General features: G+C 39.7%; 1 protein-coding gene across 1 annotated transcript in view; it reads left to right on the forward strand.

Moving 5' to 3' along the window:
- CCDC7 (coiled-coil domain containing 7) overlaps positions 1 to 25,849 on the forward strand; it is a 208,687-nt gene that overhangs the window by 142,028 nt on the left and 40,810 nt on the right. Inside the window, exon 13 of the mRNA XM_053923457.1 lies at positions 3,846 to 4,076. Within this exon, the coding sequence (XP_053779432.1) occupies positions 3,846 to 4,076 (231 nt within the window). The remainder of the gene's footprint in view (positions 1 to 3,845; positions 4,077 to 25,849) is intronic.

Here is a 25,849-nt window from a genome sequence, read left to right on the forward strand (position 1 = left end):
GGTTTATGTTGGCTCTGTGTATGTCGTTGGTTTTTAGTTATTGTTGGGTCTTTCTTTGGTGGGTCCTTCCCACCAGCTGGTTATCTGAGGGTCAGTCTGTCCCCCACCTCTTGTTTTCTGTTGTGCATTTGTGGGTAGGTTGTGTTGGAGCTGGTTCTTCTGTGTGTACATGGTTTTGAGGCATTTCTCTTGCTCTTGTTCCATTGTTTGTTTTGTTTCTCCACTTTTTAGTTGTATTTCTAGATAGGTCCTGGGTTGGGTTAGTGTGACTTCTGCCCTCTCCTTCACCTTCTTCTGTTCTTAGCTGTTGTTGGTTCCTTTGTTGGTGGGTTTCCTGTTCCAGGAGGTATCCTGGTCTTCACAGCTTCTTCCTATTCTTTATTGTGATAAGTTGTAGGGGGAAGGTGAAATGGTTTATAAGAGCAGGAGTGTATTATATGATATTTAAGGTACCAGCCCTTAGAGAATAGATAGGAGATCCTTTGGGTATATATAGTGTTAACCATGGTAATTCACCCACCTAGCCACTTTTTAGAAAGGGTGGAAAGAAGATAAGACTCTTGTTGGCAGGGGGGAGGGTTGTGAGTTGGATCTAGAAAGCTGTGAGCTTGTGGGAGATCAGATTATGAGGTAAAGTGAGAGTAAAGGGTAGAAAATATGTGTAATGTGTGACAGAATAGAGTTAACCACACCAGTAATAAAGTTCAGGAAACAGTGAAGTGGGATGAGATCTGGGAGGGGTTCTGTGTAGTATTTACAGATGTATGGAACAGCTATTATTTACAATAGTAACGGAGCAACAATCATTTGACAGAATATGATCTGGACAACTAGAATAGGGAGTATAGGTCCTAGACTAGTGTGCTAATGGAACCCAAGTGAAGTGAAAGACAGTTAATTAACAATACACCGTGAAAGACAGAACAAGGGGAAACCAGTCAAACAATGCAAATTAATCAGTCAAGCGAAGAAGACTAAACAGAAATAAGAGAAATATGAAAATACTAATAAAATGAGTGATCTAAGAATAAAGAAAAAAATGATACAAATATACAATATCTTGCAAGTTCTCTGGAGTAGCAAAGTGAAATTTGTTTCACTGTCTCAGCTGTTGGGATGCCCCCTCTTTGGGTCCAACTCTGGTCTTTTCACAGTTCCAGGTTTTATTGTCTCACTTGTGGGGATTTAAAGAAAAAGTCAAAAGAAGAAGAGATATAAAGGAAGAGAAAAAAGGAGTAGAATAAGAAAGAAGGAAAGAGAGGAAGAAGGTTGTAAAAGAATGAAAAAATAATAATAATAAATTACTCTTAAAAAAATAGAAAGTAAAGAAAACAAACCTGTTGGCTTCAAACTGGCCAAGCCAGTTTTGCTGGTCTGTTTGGCTGCAGCCAACTCAGGGGCCTAGCCCAGCTCTTCTCCCTTCCAGACCAGCACTCAGGCAGCCTCCCGCCCACCTCTCCAGCAGCCCCCAGACCCACTGATTCAGGCACTCACCCTCCTCAGGTCTCCCAGGTGCCTGTGGTCTCAGTTCCCACCCCCCCCGCCAGGTGTGCACTATGTCTGATGCCTCAGATGTGTGCCTGGAGGCCCTCCAAGGTGCGCACTCTCCCTGGTGCTTTGGATTTGGGTTTGATGTCCCCCACAGCCCCATTGGAGCTTCAAGCAGCTGGGTGGAGAGGAGGCTGGAGCTGCTGCTGTAGGAGAATTCCCCAAACTGCCCCCGTATTTCTTTTTCTGTTTTAGAAAAGCCTCCTGCTCAATCCTGGCACTCCATACAAGGAAGAGCCTGTCTTCTCACACAGCCCACCTCTCCAGCTAGCCTGGTGACTGTCCGGGTCGGGACCCCACATGGCCCAACTCTCAACTCTCCCCAGCCCATGCCCACAGTCTTTGTGGGTTTACCACTTTGTCCTTATTCCCCTCCTTGCGATTTCAAGCTACCACATTTCTCTCAGTGCTGCTCAATCCTTGTTTGGCAGGGGAGGGAGCTGTTAACCCAGCTCTCTCCCAGGTGTCCTGCTGCAGGCCTGGCGGGTGCAGGCCTGGGGCTGCAGTCACCCTGGTCCCTGTGCTGATCCCAAGGACCTTTTTGTCCTGAAGCAATGCCCTTACCGTCTGTTTTTTCAGTGTCCTCTATACTTTTTGGTCTCCTATCTTCATAAACACTGGGATACTGTTCGTTGTTTGCTTTGTTCCTCAGTAGATCGGCTAGGTGTTTCACCCATGTGCAGGGGGAAGTGGACTCTGCTCTGACCTATCTCACCGCCATCTATTTTAATAGTTTTAAACTTTACATATATATATGTAAAAATATATTACTATTTTACATATATATGTGTAAAATATATATGTAAAATATTTTACATATATATTTGTAAAGTTTTTTGTATGTATTTTCACATATATATTTTACACATATATGTAAAGCATTTTAAGGGTAAAAATGATATATAAAGATAAAAATGAAAGCTTTTATAAAGTATTTTATGTGAAGATATTTTAAAAGTCCAAAAGAAATATGGATAGCCCTCTTTCCAAATAGACAAAGGACACAAATAAGGAAGTCATAATTTAGAAACACTCATGCCCAATAAATGAACACCAGTATATTCAGCCTTACTCTTTTCAATAAATACAGTTAAAAATTACAAAATATATGATGATGGAAGATGATTTGATTTAGGGAGTTGGGCAACCAAAGCAATATACAGGTAGTGTATCATAGATATGTACATTTGAAACCTATATAATCTTATTAACCAATGTCACCCCAGTAAATTTAATAAAATGAAACAATGGGGTAGATTTTTTAAACTACTATTTTGGTAAAAGTTTAATAAGAAGAAATATCTAATATTTTGTGACCATATGCAGAAAACAGAAATCATTCACATGTTTTTATTAGTAGTATGAATTGATTTTTTTCCTCAAATACATAGCAAAAGTCTTTTAAAGACATATCCTTTTCATTGAACAATTACACTTCTAAAAATTTATTGTTAAGAAGAAAATGTGTACAGATTTTTACACAACTATATATACATATATATTTTAATAGCAACATATTCTATTTTTAATTAGTTGTTGTTGACACTATTACAGATGTCCAACTCCAATCTGTCCATTGATAAAAAATTTGCTAAATAAAGGTGTATTATTAAATGAATTCTCTTAGGTATTCTGACTTATGTGTTTATTTATTGTCATGGAAACATATCTATGACAGTATATAATGAAAAGTTCATATTATGTGAGCATGTATAGTATGATCCAGTATAAATATTTTAAAAATACATATATGTACTAGTTATATTTAGAAATCATTAAAAATTATATACATCCAAATGTTAAAAATCAGTTTTCTGTTGTGATGAGATTATTTATAAAATTAATTTTGTTAATTAATATATTCTTTCATACAAAATAATATTTTAAAGAAAAATCTTATTTTTAAAAATCTTATTCTAGGAAACATTTAGTTTGAACAATTTATTTTTTATTTTTTATTTTTTATTTTTTATTTTTTATTTTTTATTTTTTATTTTTTATTTTTTAATATACCTTTAATTAACTTTTATATTGCCTATGTAATAATTATAACCTTTAAAAAAATAACAGCTGGAGAACCTCCTGGGTATAAAAATTGTCTTCCAAGTGGAAGAAGATTTTTGTCCTCAAAGTTTTTAACTTTGAGGATCTATTAAACTATCCATTATACCAGTGGTTTAACTGAGTTCCTCCAAAGTAATATTGGTATGAATATATGCAGATTTCTAAAAGTTGCAATACTGTCAGGAAAATGTCACAAAAATAATACTTCAAAATGGTTAATTTTAAAAAAACAGGAAACTGAAAAAACTAAGCATCAACTAAAGTATTTCCTAAATCAAAGGGAGTTACTTAAAAGTGATGGGAAGACCAAGGCCGTCAAGGAGACAGTCATGGAAAGGAGAATAAGTAAAGTGGAAGTAAGTGAAGACTCACAATCTATACCTTTGGAGAAAGAAACAAGAAAAGCACAAGTTGCAGATTCAAGGGGACAAAAGATGAATGGTAAAATTCAAGAACATTCACAGGTAAGGAAATAATCAAATATAGTAATATGTGCTGTTACAACTTAATCTTTTATACTACAATCTGCCTTATTTTTATATATTATTAACAGACTGCTCTATGCTTTTTTTGCTTGGATTTTTCTTTTTGTCTTCTAGGTACAATAATTCATTATTATCTTGAATGTAAATGAAGCAAATAAATATGTATTGATTTTGTGACTGATATTTTTAGACATTCAAATGTTGAAATTTTATCTTCAAGATAGCTGTTTGAATACAGACTTGTCAGATATAAAATAATGTTTTTATATATATTCATTTGTTATTTATTAGTTATAATCAACATGTATAAGTTTTAGATGTACTGAACTAATATATAATAAAATACAATGGTTTGACATTTGTATATTTTACAAAATTGTTAGGACAATATGTTGAGTTAACATCCGTCGCCATAACTAATTACATAATTTTTTCTTATGATAAAACATTTAAGATGTTACTGTCTCAGCAACCTTCAAATATGCACTATAGTATTATTAACTATAATGACCATCCTCTACATTATATCCCTTGGATTTATATACTTTATAACTGAATTTTGTACCTTTTGACTTTCTTCACCCATTTTAACTACCCTCAACTGCTACCTCTGACAACCACCAATCTGTTTTCTGTATCTAACATTTCGAATAAATAACCTAACACTACATCTACAAGAACTTGAAGAACAACAATGACAGCCCAGAGCAAGCAGAAGGAAGGAAATAAACAAGATCAGAGCAGAATTAAACAACATAGAGACTAAAAGCACAATTCTAAGGATCAATAAATCCAGGAACTGGTTCTTTGAAAGGAGAAACAAAATTGACAAGCCTTAAGCATACTCATCAAGAAAAAGAGAGAGAGGACCCAAATAAATACAATCAGAAATGAAAGAGGAGAGATTACAAGCAACACCACAGAAATACAAATGATAATAAGAAATTACAATAAAGAAGTATATGCCAGGAAATTTGCAAACCTAGGTGAAATGGACAAATTTTTAGAAAAGTATAATCATCCAAAACTCAATAAAGAAGCAGAAAGCATGAACAGAGCAATAACAACTGACAAAATTGAAGCACTAATCAAAAAACTCCCAACACAAAATGCCCTGGACCGGATGGTGCCATAGGAGGATTTTACAAAGCATTTAAGGAAGAGCTAACCCCTATACTTCACAGACTATTCCCAAAAAGACAGAAGGCTCCAAAAATTCTTTTATGAAGCCAGCATCACCCTAATCCTAAAAACACATAGAGACACAACAAAGAAAGAAAACTTCAGGGCAATATCACTGAGGAACATAGATGGAAAATTCCTGAACAAAATATGGGCAAACCGCATACAAAGACACATTAAAAAGATCATATAACATGAGGAAGTGCAAGGATGGTACAAGATTCGCAAATCAATACATGTAATACACCACATAAAAGGAAAGACAAAAATCACATGATCATATCAATAGATGCAGAAAAAGCATTTGATAAGGTACAGCACCCATTTATGATAAAAATACTCAGTAAAGTGGGAATACAGGGAGCATTCCTCAAGATAATAAGCACCATATATGAGATACCTACAACCAACATCATACTCAATGGGCAAATACTAAGCTTTCCCACTAAGATCAGAAACAAGACAAGGTTGTCCACTTTCACCCCTCCTATTCAACATAGTATTGGAAGTCCTAGCCACAGCAATCAGACAAGAAAAAGAAATAAAAGGCATGCAAATTGGAAAGGAGGAAGAAAAACTGTCATGGTGTGCAGGTGACATGATAGTATACATAGAAATTCCAATAGACTCCACCAAAAAACTACTCAACCTAATAAGTGAATTTGGCAAAACAGCAGGATACAAAGTCAATATGCATAAATCAAAAGCATTTTGGTACACTACCAATGAAATATCAAAAACAGGAATCAGGAAAATTTCCCATTTTTCCTTGGTATAGCACCAAGGAAAATAAAGTACTAGGAGTAAACCTAACCCAGGCGGTAAAAGACCTGTACTCACAACACTGAGTACACAACACTGAAGAAAGAAATTGTGGAAGACAGAAACAAATGGAAGCATGTGCCATGTTCGTGGATTGAAAGAATTAACATTATCAAAATGGCCATACTACAAATGGCCATGAACAAAGCAATATATAGATTCACCACAATCCCTATTAAGGTACCAATGACACATTTCACAGATATGGAACAAACATTTCAAAAATTTATATGGAACCATAAAAGACCCTGAATAGGAGCAGCAATTTTGAGAAAGGAGAACAAAGTAGGAGCAATCACAGTGCCTGATATCAAAGTGTATTACGAGGTCACTGTAATCAAAACAGACTGGTACTGGCATAAGAAAAGACACATAGATCAATGGAACAGAATAGAGAGCCCAGAAATAAACCCAAGTCTCTATGCTCAATTAGTATTTGACAAAGGGGGCAGAAGCATAAAATGGAGTAAAAATAGCCTCTTCAACAACTGCTATTGGGAGATCTGGACAGCTACATGCAAAAAAAATGAAATTCAATCACCAACTTACACCACACACAAAAATAAAGTTCTAGGTGGATAAAAGACTTAAATATAATTCATGACACCATAAGAGTCCTAGAGTAAAACATAGGCAGTAAAATCTCAGATATTCCACACAGCAATATTTTCAGATATGTCCCCTAGAACAAGGGACATAAAGGAAAGAATAAACAAATGGGACTTCATAAAAATAAACAGTTTTTCCATGGCTAAAGAAAATATCAGCAAAATGAAAAGGGAACCAACTGTTTGGGAAAACATATGTGCCAATGATACCTCGGACAAGGGTTCTATCTCCAAAACATATATAGAACTCACACAACTCCACTCTAAGAAGACAAACAACCCAATTAAAATGGCCAAAGACTTGAACAGACACTTCTCTATGAAGACCATACAGAGGGCCCACAGACATATGAAAGAATGGTCAGCATCCCTAGCTATCAGAGAGATGCAGATTAAAACCACAATGAGATACCACTTCACACTGGTTAGAATGGCCATCATAAACAAAGCAACAAACAAGTGTTGGAGAGGTTGTGGAGAAAAGGGAAACCTAGTGCACTGTTGGTGGGAATGCAGACTGGTGAGGCCACTGTGGAAAACAGTATGGATTTTCTTCAAAAAACTAAAAATGGAAATGCCTTTTGACCCAGCAATACTACTCTTGGGATTATACCCTAAGGATCCTGAAACACCAATCCAAAAGAACCTATGCATCCCAATGTTCATAGCAGCACAATTTACAATAGCCAAGTACTGGAAGCAACCTAAGTGCCCATCAGTAAATGAGTGGATCAAAAAAACATGGTACATTTACACAATGGAATTCTATGCAGTAGAGAGAAAGAAGGAGCTCATATCTTTGACAACAGCATGGATGGAACTGGAGAGCATTATGCTAAGTGAAATAAGCCAGGCGCTGAGGGACAATACCATATGATCTCACCTTTAACTGGAACATAATCAGGAGAAGAAAAAAGCAAACAAAATATAACCAGAGACATTGAAATTAAGAAAAATCTAATAACCATAGAGGAGGGGATAGTGGGGGGAAGGGTTCTCAGGAGCTACTATGAAGGACACATGGACAAAATGAAGGGAGAGGGTGGAAGCAAGGGGTGAAGATGGATTTGGCTGATGTGGGGGGGAGTGGGGAGTGGAAAATTCAAACAACTGTAATTGAACATCAATAAAATAATTAAAAATAAATAAATAAATACATGTAAATAAACTTTAAAAAAATGGGCAAAAGACCTGAACAGACACTTCTCCAAGGAGGACATACAGAGGGCCCAGAGACATATGAAAAGATGCTCAGCATCACTCGCCATCAAAGAGATGCAAATTAAAACCACAATGAGATAACACTATGCACCAGTGAGAGTAGCCATCATAAACAAGTCAATAAACAAGTGTTGGAGAGGATGTGGAGAAAAGAGAACCCTAGTGCACTGTTGGTGGGAATGCAGACTGGTGCAGCTACTGTAGAAAACAGTATGGAATTACCTCAGAAAACTAAAAATGGAACTGCCTGTTGACCAGGCAATTCCATTGCTGGGATTATATCCTAAGAGCCCTGAAACACCAATCCAAAAGAACCTATGCACCCCAATGTTCATAGCAGCAGAATTTACAATAGCCAAGTGCTGGAAGTAACTTATGTGCCCACCAGTAAATGAATGGATAAAAAAAAAAACAATGGTATATTTATATGGTGGAATACTATCCAGCAGAAAGAAGAAGGAGCTTCTACCCTTTGCGACAGCATGGATGGAACTGGAGGGCATTACGCTAAGTGAAATAAGCCAGGCAGTGAGGGACAAATACCATATGATCTCACCTATAAGTGGAACCTAATCAATAAAACAAACAAACAATCAAAATATAATCAGAGACATTGAAATTAAGAACAATCTAACAGTAACCAGAGGGAAGCGGATAATGGGGGATATGTCATGAAGGGTTTTCAGAAACAGTTATAAAAGACACATGGTCAAGACCGGGGTGGGGGGGAATCAGGGGAGGTAAGTGGGGATGGCTGGAGTGGGGGTGGAGTGGCGGGTGAAAATGGAGACAATTATACTTCAACAATAAAAATAAGTAAATAAATCTATGAAATATATCATTAGTATTTTAATAGGGATTGCTTTAGAGCTATAGATTACTTTCAGTGGTATGGACATTTTGATGGTGTTAATTCCTCCCATCCATGAACACGGTATATGCTTCTGTTTATTTGTACTTTCCTAAATTTCTTTTTTCAGTGTTCTGTAGTTTTCTGAATACAGGTCTTTTACCTCCTTGCTACATTTATTCCTAGGTAGTTTATTTTTCTTATCGTAAGTGGGATTTTTCCTAGTTTCTCCTTCTGATGTTTCATTGTTGGTGTAAAATGAACTTGATTTCTTAATATTGACTTTGTATCTGACTTTTTTTTCCAAATTCACTTCTTAGGTTGAGTAGTTTTGTGGTGTAGCCTCTAGGGCTATTATGTACACTATCATATAATCTGCAAATAATGAGAGTTTTACTTCCTCCTTTGTAATTTGGATGCCTTTTATCTTTTTCTTGTCTGATCATAGTAGCTAGAATTTCCAATACTATGTTGAATAAAAGTGGTGAAAGTGTACACCCTTGTCTTATTCCTGTTCTTTGCAGGAAAGCTTTTAGCTTTTGCCTATTGCGTATGATGTTGGCTGTAGGTATCTCATATATGACCTTTATTATGCTGAGTTATGCTCTCTCTACTCCCACTTTGCTGAGGGTTTTTTTTATATAATGAATTGGTGCTGGATTTGGTCAAATGCTTTTTCAGCATCTATTAATACGATCATGTGATGTTTGTCTTTCATTTTCTTATGTGGACTCCAAACAGCGGTGTCCGTGGTGTTGTGGGTGCGACAAACAAAATCACATGGACTGCAGAAGTCCTGTGGAGAAAAGGGACAGCATGGCTACTCTCTGTGTGCAAGAGTGCCCCGACCCTTGTGTGGAAAGGCTTTTATTGCTTTCTGGGAGCATTATATCAAGGAAGGTCCTCATTCATTATGCTCAGGTTTGATTTAAGTGATTATTCCTTACAGATAAAGAAAAGAATGTTGCAAATGCTAGGGAATGATGAGAGTGATTGATCTGGTTACATTCTGTGCTTGGAACCACTTAGCACAGACTTAAGGAGTTATTTCAAAGGTATACATTAAATATCTGCTGTCTTAACTCAGAGTGAGGGAGCCTTAGCAAAAGCAAGCCTCAAGGCAGCCTAAATATAATATAGGCCTGGTCCTCCATGGGAAAGATGATCTGTGGGCCTGGCTCCTGTGTGCTGCCTCACATCTGTCTGTTTTCCAAACCTGGGCTGAGCTACATTGGCATTTGCCATGCAGACTGGTTCCCTATACCTCCCCATTTGTTTTTAGTTAGGACTGCTACAGTAGTGAGACCCACAAAGCTTGCTACTTGCTGGTCTCTTATACAACCCTGGGAAAATAATTTGCAAATGCAGCAAAGTACACAAAGCATTATTAGAATCACTAAGCAACCAAGCGGCTCCAAGGACCCACACTCTCAGGTTATGTTCATCAAACCAATTTTTCTGGTTTAGCCAGCCGAGATTATCATGGGGGGTTTGGAAAACCTCTTGCGTGGTCAAGCATTGAATGTCCTGTAACTGCTGATGCAATTCTAGCTGCAATTTATCAATTTGTCCTTTTAAACTGGTAGAAAAATCCCCTCTTAGGCAATGTTGAATATTGTTCCAGGAGTTCTGGCTGGAGTTCTACAGGAGCAGGTTGACACCCAGCTTGGAGAATCCAGGATGACAGGTCAGCTGTTGGCGGGTCACTAGTGCGTCCTGGCACTCCACGATCCAGTCAAGTGCTGATTTAACTGAAGAAGGGGATGTCAGGATCTCTTGATCAATTTGGGCCTGTTGAAGCATTTCTAAAGTAGCATTGGTTAAGAGAACATCAACAGTATGTGCAGTTTGAACTCAGTCAAAAAGGGCAGCAGTGCCGTGGCAGCAGTAGCTGCGACAACTATAGCAGAGACAATGAATGCAATTAGGATGCTGATGAACCATCCAACTCGTAAGGAAGCCAGTGTGTTGTTAAGCGCTCCTATGCCATTGGGATCCTCTCATTCCCTGGTTACATCAACTGGCACACATACTTGAGTTTGTCTTCTAACTATATAAACCATAGTGAGGTTTAACTGAGTAATATTGAGATGGGTAAGGCAGCTAACATACATAGAGCTTGCAGGGACATGCAGGGAATAAATTTTTGTTGATTCAGTATAAAAGACCTGGGCTGTCCCTGGGGTTGCTAAAAATAATAGGTAAGGCTGAGGTATAAACTGTGACCCAACCTTGTTTTGGAGGGTCATTCTGTTAGAAACATCCTAGAACATTTTTAGGGTCACAACCAATTTTATATACAAATGTTTCCTAGTAATAAAAGGCAAGCCCATTTTCCAAGAGTTATAATGACAAGGGCTAATGTGGTTAGGAGAAACAATTCTGATAATAGGTGCTCCACTGCCAGGCTCCTCCCACCACATATTAGCATACAGTTGTTGAGGCTGAGCAGGAACTATTGTTGTGTCAGGCTTAGCTAATATTCTCTAGTTAGCTCCCCAATTCTCCACTGCAAAAGGATGTTTGGGGAGAAAAGCAATGGTGCCATTTGGTCCTTGCCACAAAGACCAGAAGACTTGAGTCATTATGGCTAGTGTCTAAAGTACAAGGAGGAACCGGAAGGGAGTTGAAAGTATGGTAAACTCCCTTGTGAGTATGCAGGCCTACGATGGCTACCATGGAAAGATGATAATAATCTCTGTGTTGCTCCATGTTTACAGCATAAAGTTTCTCTTTTAAAAGAAAGCAAAAAGTGTTTCTTAGGACAGAGAAACAAACTGATAAGTGTTCAGCAACATAAACAGTATTTTTTGGCACCAGTATCCAGTGTTTGTTTTCTTCTAGTGGGCCATCAGAGGGCATCCACACTCCTCCAGTCTACTGAGAATTGTTAGTGGAAAAGGGAGGTTCAACATGCTACCAGGTATGTAGCTTAACTGGTGGATCAATAATGTGGCCCCAATAGATATAGGAGGAATTAACCTCAGTAGCTAGGCCCTTCCCCTCTAGGCAAAGTATAATGGCAATTAAAAGCAAAGTTTTAGCTGAATTGGCTGACAGCACTGCTAGGTAAGCATAAAACCTATTTTCTGGGGTGTCCTCTACTCTTGTTTCAGCAAGAATTTCCTTGGCTCAAGTATTAAGAGCCTTGATGTCTCCCCATGTGGTGGGACACGCCTAAAGGGAACATTATGGGACATTGGGGGGTTATTGCCCTCTGCAGGAGGTGCTTGAACTTCGGCCCCTGTCAGTGGGGCAGGTCCCCCCTCCTCCATTGGTGGACCCAGACCTGTGTTATGTTGTGGGTGTCTGTGTTCCTTCTGGTTTTTCAGTGTCAGCTGGGCCACCTGGTCTGCTAGTTAATCAGTTCTTGCCTCTAGGTAGTGGAGCTTGATGTCTATTCCACTCATAATAAGGCTTAGCTCTTTTGGCTGGGAGCCAGACAGGACCTGTAAGAATGGAAACACGTGCATACCCTCTTCCCCATGTAAAGAGGTCTACAGGGCCCTGCCAGGAGCCATCTCCTAGAGGATCCCTACATAAAACATGAGGGTAAGGCAGTTTTGATTCTTTTGTCTGAAAATGCTTGTCAATTGGAGTACAGAGTGATTCATCACAATCTAGAGAATTATAGGTAAACATGGCTAACATAGTCAAATTTTGGGGGGAGGACTCGTGACTCCCCCTTTTTTATGTTTTAAGATTTTTAAAGGTATGATGAGCATGTTCTACAATTGCCTGACTGGTTGGATTGTAAGGTATTCCTGTTTTATGCTGGATAGTCCAACACTGAAGGAAAACCTGAGTAGAATGGGCAAGGTATCCGGGGCCATTACCAGTTTTAATTTTCTGAGGCTGTCCTAAATGGCTAAAGACCTCAAGCCAGTGGGCCTCTATATTTTTAGCAGATTCTCCTGTTAAAGCAGATGCAGGTAAGGTGCCAGAATAAGTATCAGAAGAAGTGAATGTATTTGAATTTTCCAAAGAGAGAGTAATGAGTGACATCCGTTTGCCAAATTATTTGAGAACCTAGTCCTTGAGGATTGACTCCTGTAGATGGAGGTGACTTGGTAAGGGCTTGGCAGTCAGGACATTCTTTAATAATTTGTTTAGCTTGGGAGCAAGGAATGTTAAATTGCTTTCGGAGTGCCTGGCTGTTCTGATGAAAAAATTGATGAGAAGCTGCTGCTTGTTGGAAGGCAGTAAGGACACTAACTAAGACATCTGCCTTATTGTTACCATCCACCAAGGGGCCAGGCAATCCTGAATGGGATCAAATATGAGTAATGAAGAGGGGGTATTCTCACTTGTCAAGGAGGGACTGTAGGGTTAAAAATAAGTTAAGTAGATTGGAGTTAATAGAAGTTTTAATTAATGCCTGATCTAGATGTAAAATAGTATAAACAGTATACCTGACTCACAGACTATATTCAAAGCTCCCTGGGGCCATTGCGGCAGGACCATGATAGCAGTGAAAAGCTTGGGATGTCCCAAGGAGACAAAATTTTTCTAGTTTTTGCCTTCTTGCCAGGCAATAGTGGCCCATCTGGTTTTTCTGGACCCGTCAAGCAATATAGTTCTTGCCCCAGTTATTGGTGCCAGTCTGATGTTTTCTACTAGCCTTATTTGAAGGAATGGACTGTTTTGAAGCAATCTGTCTGAGGGCAGATTAATTTCTAGTCCTCCTACAAAGTCAGATCTGGCACACTGAAATTCTAAAGATTAAGTTGTTAATTGTTGTAAATAAACCTGAGTTAAGGGGACGTGAATAAAGGCAGGATCAAATAACTGCTGTGTTCACTCACACACTTTCATAATAAGATGACACAACGCAGTTACATAGGTGGTAATAATGCATTGTGGCTGATGAGACAGGAAAAGCCTCTCTATCATAGTTAAATGGGGTGATAGCTGTCCTATAAGACCCATTGGGGTGCCTAAGGTCGGGAAACAGAAAAGCCAGACAGGAGACTGTGGATCAATTCTAGTTAGTTGCTGCTGCTGAATATGTTGATTTACTCTAGTTAATTCTTGTAGAGCCTTGGGGGATAATTTTCTGGGGGGATTAAGATCAGGGTTCCCTTTAAGGGTACTAAATAAATGAGTTAATTGTTGGGTAGGGATTCCAAGGTTGGGTTGCACCCAGTTGATTACTCCTAGGAGTTGTTGGAGGTGATTGAGAGTTAAATCCTTGGGTGGATTAATTTGAAGGACTTGAGAACGAATTGTCCTATTAAAAAGGATATAGCCTAAATATTTCAAAGGCTCTCAATGCTGGAGTTTTTTCTGGAGCAGTTACTAGTCCAGCAAAGGCCACAGAATTTTTAAGAAAGGAGGTAGTTTTTGCTGGAATATCTTGTGAGGGAGCTGTCATTCATATAATGATAGATAATTGAATTAGGGAATTGATCTCTTACTGGCTGAATGGCCATATAAATGAAATGTTGGCAGATAGTTGGACTGTTAAGCATTCCCTGAGGTAAAACTGTCCACTGAAACTTCTGTAAAGGCTGAGAATTATTAACGGCTGAGAGGGAAAATGCAAAATGCTCCCGATCCCTTTCTGCTAAAGGGATTGTAAAGAAACTAGTCTTTTAGGTCAATAATTAAAAGCAGCCAATCTTTGGGAATGCAAGATGGATTAGGGACTCCCAGCTGTAGGGGGCCCATGGGCTGGAGAGATTTGTTGATTTTTCTTAGATTGTAAATAAGCCTCCATTTGCCATATTTCTTTGGTACGACAAAAATAGGCATATTCCAAGAGCTGCTAGAGGATTCAATATGACCTGCTTCTAATTGTTGTTTAACTAAAAGGTAGGTTTGTTCAAGTAGGTCTCCTTTAAGTGACCACTGATCAACCCACACCGGCATATTGGAGAGCCAGATAAGGGGTAGGGGTTATATGAGCAGTGGCCACTAGTGAAAAGGTGGCAAAGAGATTTGCATTCCCCACTGACTGAGGAGATCATGGCCCCAAATATTAAGGGACATAGGCAATATATATGGTCGAATTCTCCCTACCTGTCTTCCTTTCCCATAACATTTAAGAGCCATACACTGACTTGTGGTTGAGAAACTCCCCCAATACACATGACAGGCATTCTGCTGTCTGTTAAAGGCCATTCAGGAGGCCAAAACTGATTTGAGATAACAGAGATGTTGGCTCCCGTATCTGTGAGGCCACGGAAAGTTTTATCTTTCATCTTTATTTGTAAGATTGGTTTATTTAATTTAATTGATTCTGTCCAAAAAACTGATTGATTGTCTGTACTACCAAAGCTTCCTTCTCCCCTCATTGTATTTTGAGTCTTTGAGATTATGTAGGGGAGTAGGAGTAGCTGGGCAATGTGCATTTGGGCAGGAATAATATGATAGCCAGATGCTTTAAGCATGATTTGAATTTCCCCTTGATAGTCTGAGTCAATGACCCCTGACTGAACAAAAATGCCTTTGGTAGTAATACTGGATCTCCCTAAGATTAGACTGACTGTTCCCGGGGGTAGAGGTCCCCCGACACCAGTGGAAGCTACAATTACTTGATCCTGTTCCTTTAAGATCAGCTTGTTGGTGGTGACCAAGTCAAGCCCTGCGCTTCTGCGGGTGGCTGCACGAAGGTTGGAAACTGAATTTCCTTGAATTCCCTGATATTGATTGCTGTTCTGTAAGCTCTGATTGGAGGTGGGGGTGCTGGAGTGGGCACCCCCTTGGAAGTTTCCCTGAATGGATTGGCCATTTTTGTCAACTTTAGAGCAGCATTCCTTTGCCCAATGTCTGCCTTTTCCACAGCATGGACAATCCTTGCGGGGAAGCTTGCCATTACCTTTTCCCCCTCTCGATGTGGACAGATAGTCCTTGCACAGGTGACTGGGGATTTCCACAATTATAACATTTTGAATCTCCCTTTATTCCAGTGGCTAAGAAAGAGGCCTTATGCTGCTCTGTGCCAACATCTTGGCAAGCCTTGATAAACTCACTGATTTTTCTGGTGGTAGCTCGCAGGGGTCCTATAATGGCTCTGCAGTCTTTGTTAGCATTTTCATAAACTAACTGCCATGAAAGAGTCTTGGCTGCTTTCTTACTATCTATTTGCCTTTCAGTGGCTCCTTGGAGCCAATCATTAATGTCAATATGCCTCCATAGCACCTGGACAGATAATGATGAAGGAAGAACTTTCCTTGACCTGAGGATCGGGCATGGCTTTCATGGCTCTGAGAGCAATTTGAACACTTTGAGTAAAAGCCTGAACATTAAGCCTGGCTTGATCCTCAGCTGTATCAAAATTACCAAACCCGAGCAGCATAGAAAGGGTAACAGGATTATTTGCTTGTGCATTTTCAGCCTCTTGGTTGCCAGTCTGCTGACAATATTCAGAATGCCAGACAGCAAATTGAGCAGGAGTTAAGACAGTCCTGGTGAGGGCAATCCAGTCACAAGAGGCCATTTTATAACTGTCAGTGATGGCTTGAAATAACCCGCTAATATAAGGAGACTGAAGCCAATTTTCTTTAATCCTCTTCTTTAAATCCTTGTAAAGGAGAAAGGGAAGGGTCTCATGGACATTTCTTTGACCCTTGACTATAATGGGGAAGGACAAAAGGGCATCTAAATCCCCAACCTCCACTGCCTTCTGTAGGCACTGTCGCATAGCTCTGATGTGATATCTGTCTGAATTTTCTGGCTTTCTTCGTGGTGACCCACCCTTCGAGGAGGAACGGTCCCAGAGTTGAGGTAAGGAGCAGCGGCTATGAGGCAGGTCCTGAGGTGGGGTGCAGACAGAACTTCTGTGGCCATTTCCCCTGCTACATCATATATGGCTTCCTCCTCTGAACTAGAATCATCCTTTTCTATGACTAGCTCCAGTTTTTTATTCCATATAGACATGACAGCAGTCCTGACTAGTCCCCAAGTTAATAAGTTTTGAACTCTGATAGAAACACCAGTGTTCTGTAAAAATTTTAGCTTGTCACCTACCCTTTCCCAAACCTCAATATATAAGGTCCCCTTGTCAGGAAAAGCAGGGTAGTAGTTCTATATAGTTTCTAAAAGCCGGATGAGATGCTGTTCCTTTACCTTACATCCTGCTCCCTGGAGGAGCTGCTGTAACACATGCAGGTAGACTTCCTGTTCTTTAGATAAACAAGAGCCAATTCTTGTTAATAAGAGGGCCCTTTTCACCTTTGAATTCCATCTTTTCAGACTCCGTTGCCTGTGTTGAACCCTAGCTAGCTAGCTATTGGGGGATATAGTGTGGTGGGTCAAAAATGACCTGTTGGTGGAAGACAATCAGAGAGGGCTGCCAGATATTCTGGGTACCCTAATCCCACTTATGGGTCTTGCTTTCTCCCCCAGGAGTCTAAAACTGCAAAGAGGGGCTCAAAGCATTAGGTGACCAACCTTTATATTGCACATTCCCAGACAAGCCAGAAGTTATATTAGATCATTTTGGAGGTCCCTATAAGACCCCTGCACATCTCAGGAATTGATCCCAGATACCCTTGCAAGGTTCTGACTCACATGGGAACACCCGATTTCTTGAGCGGCAGGGAAGAAGTACCTTTTGTCTTCAGAGCTTGGCAAATGCCAAATGTTCTCATGCAAAACCTGTGACTAACATTAATTTCTTCTGAAAACCAATCTTCGGAGTCCAGTCAAAACTATAACACTCATTCACTATCCACTTTTGCTTATGCAGGCAGGTGGAGGGAAAAGGCAAAATCAAAAGGATTGCAAGTGGTGGCCTGAAAGAAAGAGTTTACTGAGACACTTGTAAATGACCCTGTAACTAGTTGTTGTTTTTTTAAAACTGTTTAAAGGGAAAGTCTTTGCTCCTTCTCCCAATCCTAAACCTATTTGGACAACCTGTGTTGTGGGAATAGGTTTGTGAGTGTTTTTACAGTGTGCATCTCATTGCGTGGACTTTTGCTTGTGCCTGGTAGGAAACCTAGTGTTCTGTTTTAGTCCAAGTTCCAGCTTATCCTTTCATGGGTGTCTTCTAGTGGCTAGCAACCTAGTGCCTTTTAACTACTCTACCCATGCCCGTGGGGTGTGGCAAATGCTTGGGAGAGAGCAAGACTCTTGCTTACTAAAGAGGGTGCAGATGCAAAACAGCTGCAAAAGAGGGCAACCTTGGAAGAAATCCCTTTTTCTCTGAAACCCAACATACCCAACGACCTTATTGAAAAGCACTCATTGTCACCTGCCCTTACCTGGGTTGATGCGCGCACTCCAACCAAGTTGGTGTGATGTCCACAGCATGGCTCGTAGCCTTGGGCCCCACGTTGGGCGCCAGATGATGCGGACTCCAGCCAGCAGTGTCCATAATGTTGTGGATGCAACGAACAAAATCACACAGACTGCAGAAGTCCTGTGGAGAAAAGGGACAGCATGGCTACACTCTGAGTAAGAGAGCACCCCAACCCTTGCCTGGACGGGCTTTTATTGCTTTTTGGGAACATTACATCAAGGAAGGCCCTCATTCATTATGCTCAGGTTTGCTTTATGTGATTATTTCTTACAGATAACAATGAAAAGGATATTGCAAATGCTAGGGAATGATAAGAGTGATTGATCTGGTTACATTCTGTCCTTGGAACCTCTTAGCACAGACTTAAGGAGTTACTTCAAAGATATACATTAAACATCTGCTGTCTTAACTCAGGATGAGGGAGTCTTAGCAAAAGCAAGCCTCAAAGCAGCCTAGATATAGTGCAGGACTGGTCCCCCACGGGAAAAACAATCTGTGGGCCTGGCTCCTGTGTGCCACCTTGTGGCTGTCAGTTTTCCAAACCTGAGCTGAGCTACATTTACCATTGCCACGTGGACCAGTTCCCTATAATTTTGGTGTGTGGTGTATTACATTTAGTGATTTGCAAATATTGTACCATCCTTGCATTTCTGGGATGAATCCCACTTGATCATGTTGTATGATCTTTTTAATGTATTGCTGGGTCAGGTTTGCCAAATTCTTTTGAGGATTTTAGCATCTGTGTGCATCAGCAATATTGGCCTGTAGTTTTTTTGCTTTGTTGTGTCTTTACCTGGTTTTGCTATTAGAATAACACTAGTCTTATAACAAGAGTTTGGCAGTTTTCCCTCTTCTTTATTTTTCTGGAATACTTTAAGGAGGATAGGAGTTAGCTCTTTACTAATGTTTGATAAAAGTTGCCTGTGAGGCCATTAAGTCCAAGGCTTTTGTGGACTGAGAGTTTTTTCATTACTGCTTCAATTTTGCTAGTTGTTATCAGTCTATTCAAGCTTTCTGCTTCTTCTTGATTCAGTTTTGGAAGATTATGCGTTTATAGAAATGTGTCTATTTTGCCCAGGTTGTCAAATTACTTGGCATATACTTGTTCCTAGTAATTTCTTACAGTCCTTTATATAAGTTTTTATATCTCTCTTAAGTTCCTGGTTTTATTTCTTTGGGTCTTCTCTCTGTTTTTCTTGATGAGTCCAGTAAAAGTGTTGTCAACTTTGTTTATCTTTTCAAAGAACCAGCTTTGGATTTATTGATCCTTTGAATTGTTCTTTTAGTCTCTACGTCACTTAATTCTGCTCTTATCTTCATTATTTCCTTCTTTCGATTCACTCTGGGCTTTGTTTGCTGTTGTACCTCTAGTTCATGTAGACATAGCATTAGCTTATTTATTAGAGATTTTTCTATCTTTTTTTGGTAGGCCTGTATTACTAAAAACTTCCCTCTAAGGACTGCCTTTGCTGTGCCCTTTAGGTTTTGGGCTGAAATGTCTTAATTTTCATTTGTTTCCAAAAACTTTTTCATTTCTTCCTTGATTTCATTGTTAACTCATTCATGATTTAGTAGTATATTGGTCAGTATCCACGTATTTGAATGTTTTTAATTTTATTCCTTGAGGTTTTCTAGTTTCAAACCCTTGTGGTCCAAGAAGATAATTGATATGATTTCAATTGTCTAGAATTTGTTGAGGTTTTTTAGTGTCCTATCATGTGGTCTGCCTTTAAAATTTTTCCATGTGGAATTTCCTCAGAAAACTAAAAATAGAAGTTCCTTTTGACCCAGCAATTCCACTGCTAGGTTATATCCTAAGAACCCTGAAACACCAATCCATAAGAACCTATGCACCCCAATGTTCATAGCAGCACAATTTACAATAACCAAGTGCTGTAAGCAACCTAAGTATCCATCAGTAAATGAGTGGATCAAAAAACTATGGTACATTTACACAATGGAATATAATGCAGCAGAAAGAAGAAGGAGCTCTTACCCTTTGTGACAGCATGGATGAGCCTGGAAAGCATTATGCGAAGTGAAATAAGCCAGGCAGTGAAAGACAAATACCATATGATCTCACCTTTAAGTAGAACCTAATCAACAAAATGAACATGCAAGCAAAATATAACCAGAGACATTGAAATTAAGAACAATCTGACAGTAATCAGAGGGAAGGTGGGAGGGGATAATGGGAGGAAACGGGGGAAGGGTTTTCAGGAACAACTATAAAGGACTCATGGAAAAAACCAAGAGCGGGTGGAATCAGGGAAGGGAAGTAGGGATGGCCGGGGTGGGGGGCAATGGTGGGGGGTAAATGCAGACAACTGTACTTGAAAAACAATAAAATAATTTTTAAAACTAACAATGTTCTATGTGCACTTGAAAAGAATGTATATTTTGATTCTTTGGTTGAAGGTTATATATATATTGATATATAAATTGAGATATATTAATATATATTTATATATCTCAATTAATATCAATATCATATGTATATCTAATTTATATTGATATCTATGTATATATAAATTAAGATATCTATCTATCTATATATATATATATATATATGCCAATATCAATTGACCTAGAGTGTTTTTCAGTGTCACAATGTCCTTGTTGATTCTTTGATTAGAAGATGTATCCACTGTTGACAATGGGGTGTTAAAGCTTGAAGTCTTCCAAGATTTTCCTTAAATATATATGTGAGTACTCCTATGTTGGGTGCATATGTGTCTACAAGGATTATATCTTCTTCAGATTATTCCATTTAGTATTAGGTGGTGTCCTTCTTTATCTCTTTTTATGGCTTTTGTTTTGAAATCTATTTTGTCTGATACAAGTATTACTACCCAAGCTTTTTTTTTTTTTTTTTTGGTCTGTTTGCTTGGAATACTTTTTTCCCATCCCTTCACTTTCAGTCTGTATATACCTTTTGTTCTGAGGTGGGTCTCTTGTAGAGAGCATATATGCAGGTCATGCTTTATTGTCCATTCAGCTACCCTATATCTTTTGGTTGGAGCATTTAATCCTTTTACATTTACAGTTATTATAGATAGGTACTTATTCCTTGCCATTTTTCCCTTTGTACATGTTTTCCCCCGCTCTCTCTCCCTTCCCCCACATCCTCTTTTTTCCTTCATCTTTTTAAAGGAGTCCATTTAACATCTTTTGCAGTGCTGGTTTGGTGGAGATGTTTTCTTTTAACCTTTTTTTTTGGTCTGGGAGACTCCTTATTTCACCTTCCATTTTGAATGAGAGTCTTGGTGGGTAGAGTAGTCTTGGTTGCCAGCCTTTTTATTTTCATTACTTGGAATATTTCTTGCCATTGTCTTCTGGCTTGTAGTGTTTATGTTGAGAAAAGAGCCTTACCTGAGCACCCTTGTATGTTACTAGCTGTTACTCCCTTGCTGCCTTTAAGATTCTCTCTTTGTTTTTAAGTTTTGCCATTTAATTATGGTATGTCTTGGAGTAGGCCTCTTTGGGTTCATATTGATTGGGACCCTTTGTGCTTCCTGGACTTGCATGACTTTTTTGCTCATCAGTTAGGGAAGTTTTGTGTTATAAGTTTTTCAAACAGATTTTCTATCTCTTGCTCTTCTTTTTCTGGTATCCTGATGATACAAATATTATTACATTTCCTGTTGTCCTGCATTTCTCTTTGTTCTTCCTGAGTCTCTTTTCTGTTTTAAGGCTCTTTCTGGGTGTTTCTTTCTACCTTGTCCTCCAGCTTGCTGATCCGATCCTCTGCTTCATCAAGCCTGTTTTTGATTCCTTCTACTGTGTTCTTCATTTCAGAAATTGTATTCTTCATTTCCTCTTGGCCCTTGTTGATAGTTTCTATTTCCTTTTCCATGTTGATATAGTTTTCAGTGAGTTCATTGTAGTTTCCCCGTAGTTTTTGGTAATTCTCTGTGAGCTCATTGAGCTTCCTGATAACCATTGCTTTGAACTCAATATCTGATAGTTGACTTGTCTGTGTTTCACTTAGCATTCTTTCTGTGTTTTCCTCCTTTCCTTTTATTTGGGGATAGTATCTTTGTCTTCCCATTGTTTGGGATACTGTTCTTGTTAGCTTCTGCTTTTTAAATTGAGCTGTTCTGACTCCCTGGGTTTCTGGTGTGAATTTCTATGGTAGAAGACTTGTTAGATTCAGTGGTGCCGTCTCCTTGATCTCCTGAGCTCAGAGATAGGAGATCCTTTGGATATATATAGTGTTAACTGTGATATTTCACCAATGTATCCACTTTTTAGAAAGGGTGGAAAAAAGATAAGACTCTTGTTAGGGGCAGGGAAGGATTGTGAATCAGATCTAGAAAGCAATGAGCTTGTAGGGGGTCAGGTTATGAGGTAAAGTGAGGATAAAGGATAGAAAATAGGTGTAGTGTGTGACAGAACAGAGGTAACTACCACAGTAATAAGGTTCAGGAAACAATGAAGTGAGCTAAGATCCGGGAGGGGTGCTGTGTAGTATTTACAATTGTGTGGAACAGTAATTATTTACAATAGTAATGAAGCAACAATCATATGACAGAATCTATGTGATCTATATAGCAAGAATAGGAAGTACAGTACCTAGAGTAGTGTGGTATTGGAACACAAGTGAAGTGAAAGATGGAAAATTAAAAATACACTATGAAAGAGAGAAGAAGCGAGACCAGTCAAAGAATGCAATTTAACAAAGTGAAGACTAAACTGAAAGAAGAGAAATACGAAAATACTAATAAAAGATATAAGAATAATGAAAAATTAATAATACAAATATACAATAACTTGCAAGTTCTCTGGAGTAGCAAAGTGAAATTTGTCTCACTGGCTCAGTTGTTGGGATGACCCCTCTTTGGGTTAAGTCTGGTCTTTTCACAGCTCCAGGTTTTATTGTCTCACTTGTGGGAATTAAAAAAAGAGAAAGGAAGGAAGAAGGAATAAAAAAGGAAAGGAAAGAAGAAGGAATAAGAGAAAGAAAGAAAAAGGAAGGAAGGAAGGAAGAAGGAATTAAAACACAATTTAAAAAGATACCTGCTAGGTTTAAACTGACCAAGTTCTGCTGGTCTTCCTGGCTGCTGCAGGTCGAGGAGGGATTTGTTTTACTTTTCTCCCTTCCTGAGCTGCACTCTTCGCAGTTGCCCAGGCTCCACCCCAGTCCCTCAGTTCACTGAGGGGCCCCCAGTGCCCTTTTGCGCCCAGCCTATGCCTTCAGTCCACCAGTTGCACTATCCTTGAGGTACACCAATTAGGGACAACTCCCATACCACCTTTTTGCTCTTTGCTGTCCTCGATGCTAGGGACGCTCAGTGCCCCTTCAGGGTAGTTCAGCACCCCCACCCTGCACTGAGTTAAGTCTTTCTGGGGATTGCTGACTCCCTGAGCCCTGTAGCTCTCCTCTGCTGGGGTGTCTCCACCTGCCTCTTAGAGAGCCAGTGGGCCCTTCAGGGCCCTGGGCCCAAGGGCCAGTTGGGAGGTGCCTCTGGGTGACGGGGTCAGGTGGGCTCCCTCCAGGGGCTGCAGGCCTGAGTACTTGGCCTCACTGCTGGGGCCAGACGTGCAGCCACTGGCTGCGTGGTCAGGTGCACGCTGTCCCTGGGACTGCCGGCATGAGCACGGACGGGCAGCTACTGGGCCGTGGCATCTGGTGCACACAGTCCGAGGGGCTTTTGGGTCTGAGCGTGCAGCTGGGCCGGGGTAGGGGCTCAGGAGGCAGGGGCAGCTGCTGCAGAGAATTCCCCAAACAGCCACTGAGTGCCTCTTTTTTCTCTTTTTCTTTTTGAAAATTTCCTCCTATTCAAGCCTGCCACTCCAAACAAGTGCCTGGCCTTTCACACAGCCCAACTCTCCAACCAGACAGGGGCTGATTGGGTCAGGGTCGGTCACAGCTCAACTCTTCCCAGCTGGTGTCCAGTCTCTGAGAGTGCACACATCCTCTGTGTGTTTGCCACTTCATCCTTATTCCCCCCCTTGCCACTTCAAGCATCCAGGTCCCTCCTGGTGCTGCTCGAACCTTGTTTGGCAGGGGAGGGAGCCGTTGACCTTGCTGTCTCCCAAGAATCCTGCAGCAGAACCTGTGGGTGCTGGGCCTGGGGCTGCAGCCACCCTGGTCCCTGAGCTGGTCCCAGGGACCTTCTTGTCCTGAAGCACTCTCCTTATCTTACGTCTCCTTACTTCTGATTTTTCAATGTTCTCTACAATTTTTGCTCTCCGGTCTTCATATATTCTGGGATACCATTGGCTGTTTACTCTGTTCCTCAGAAGATCAGCTAGGTATTTCACCTGTGCACAGGGGCAAGTGGACTCCGCTCCCACCTACCTTGCTGCCGTCTTCCCTTTTGTGGTTTTGGTTGTCGTTGGTTCATCCTTCTGTCCAGCTGGCTGACTATGCATCACACCACCCACCATGTCTTATATGCTATTGTAGAGGTGCTGTCAGAACAATATCAAACCGCCCAGGCTTAAGTTTTATAAATTTATTTGGGCTTGTTTTGTGGCCTAACTTGTGGTCTATCTTTGTAAATGTTCCATGTGCTCTTGAAAAGAATGTATATTCTGCTCTTTAGGGGTGAATCACACTAAAAATATCAATTAAACCCATGTTGTCTAATGTATCATTTAAGGCTGGTGGGTTTTTTGTTGATTTTGTTTTGGTCTGGCAGATCTATCCATTGATGTCTATGGGTTGTTAAAGTCCCCTGCTATGAGTGTATTACTGTTGATTACTTCCTTTATGTTAATCAGAGTGTGATATATATTTAGGTTCTCCTGTGTTGGTTGCATAAATATATGCAAGGCTTATATCCCCTTGTTGGATTGATCCCTCAAATTATGAAATTTCCTTTTTTGTCCTACATTATATCCTTTGTTTTGAAGTCCATTATATCTGAGTATTGCTACACCACCTTTTTATTAACCCATTTGTATGAAATAGATTTTTCCATATCTTTGTTTTCTTTCTGTGTGTGTATATCAATCCAAAGTGGATCTCTTGTAGACAGCATATCTATGAGTGTTGTTTCATCATCCTTTCAGCTATGCTATAACTTCTTATTGGAACACTTCAAATGACTATTGGTAGGTATATAGTTATTGCCATTTTAATATTCTTTTTTTTCTTTTTATTTATATTTTATTGTTGGTCAAGTACGATTGTCTCCATTTCCCCACCACCACTTTCTGCAGCCACACACACCCACCTCTGATCCTCAGTCCTACCCCACTTGGACTTTGTCCATGAGTCCTTTATACATGTTCCTTGATGACCCTTCTCCTTCTTTCCCCATTATTCCCCTCCCCTTGGCACCTCTGGTTACTGTCAGATTGTTCAATTTCAGTGTCTCTGGTTATATTTTTGCTGGCTTGTTTGTTTTATTGATTAGCTTCCACTTAAAGGTGAGATCATATGGTATTTGTCTTTTACCACCTGGCTTATTTCACTTAGCTCTCCAGTTCCATCCACACTTCGACAAAGTCCTTCTTCTTTTTGCTGCATGGTATTCCATTGTGTAAATGTACCATAGTTTTTTTGATCCACTCATTTACTGATGGGCACTTAAGTTTCTTCCAGCACTTGGCTAGTGTAAATAACAATGATATGAACATTGGGGTCCATAGGTTCTTTTAAATTAGTGTTTCAGGATTCTTAGGATATAGTCCCTGCAGTGGAATTGCCAGGTCAAAAGGCAGTTCCATTTTTAGTTTTCTAGGGAAATTCCATACTGTTTTCCGTAGTCGCTTCCCCAGTCTACATTCCCACCAACAGTGCATTAGGGTTCCCTTTTCTTCACAACCTCACCAGCATTTTTTGTTTGTTGATTTGTTTATGATGGCCATTCTG

This window comes from Desmodus rotundus, chromosome 4 (assembly GCF_022682495.2).
Source record: "Desmodus rotundus isolate HL8 chromosome 4, HLdesRot8A.1, whole genome shotgun sequence".
NCBI lineage: Eukaryota > Metazoa > Chordata > Mammalia > Chiroptera > Phyllostomidae > Desmodus > Desmodus rotundus.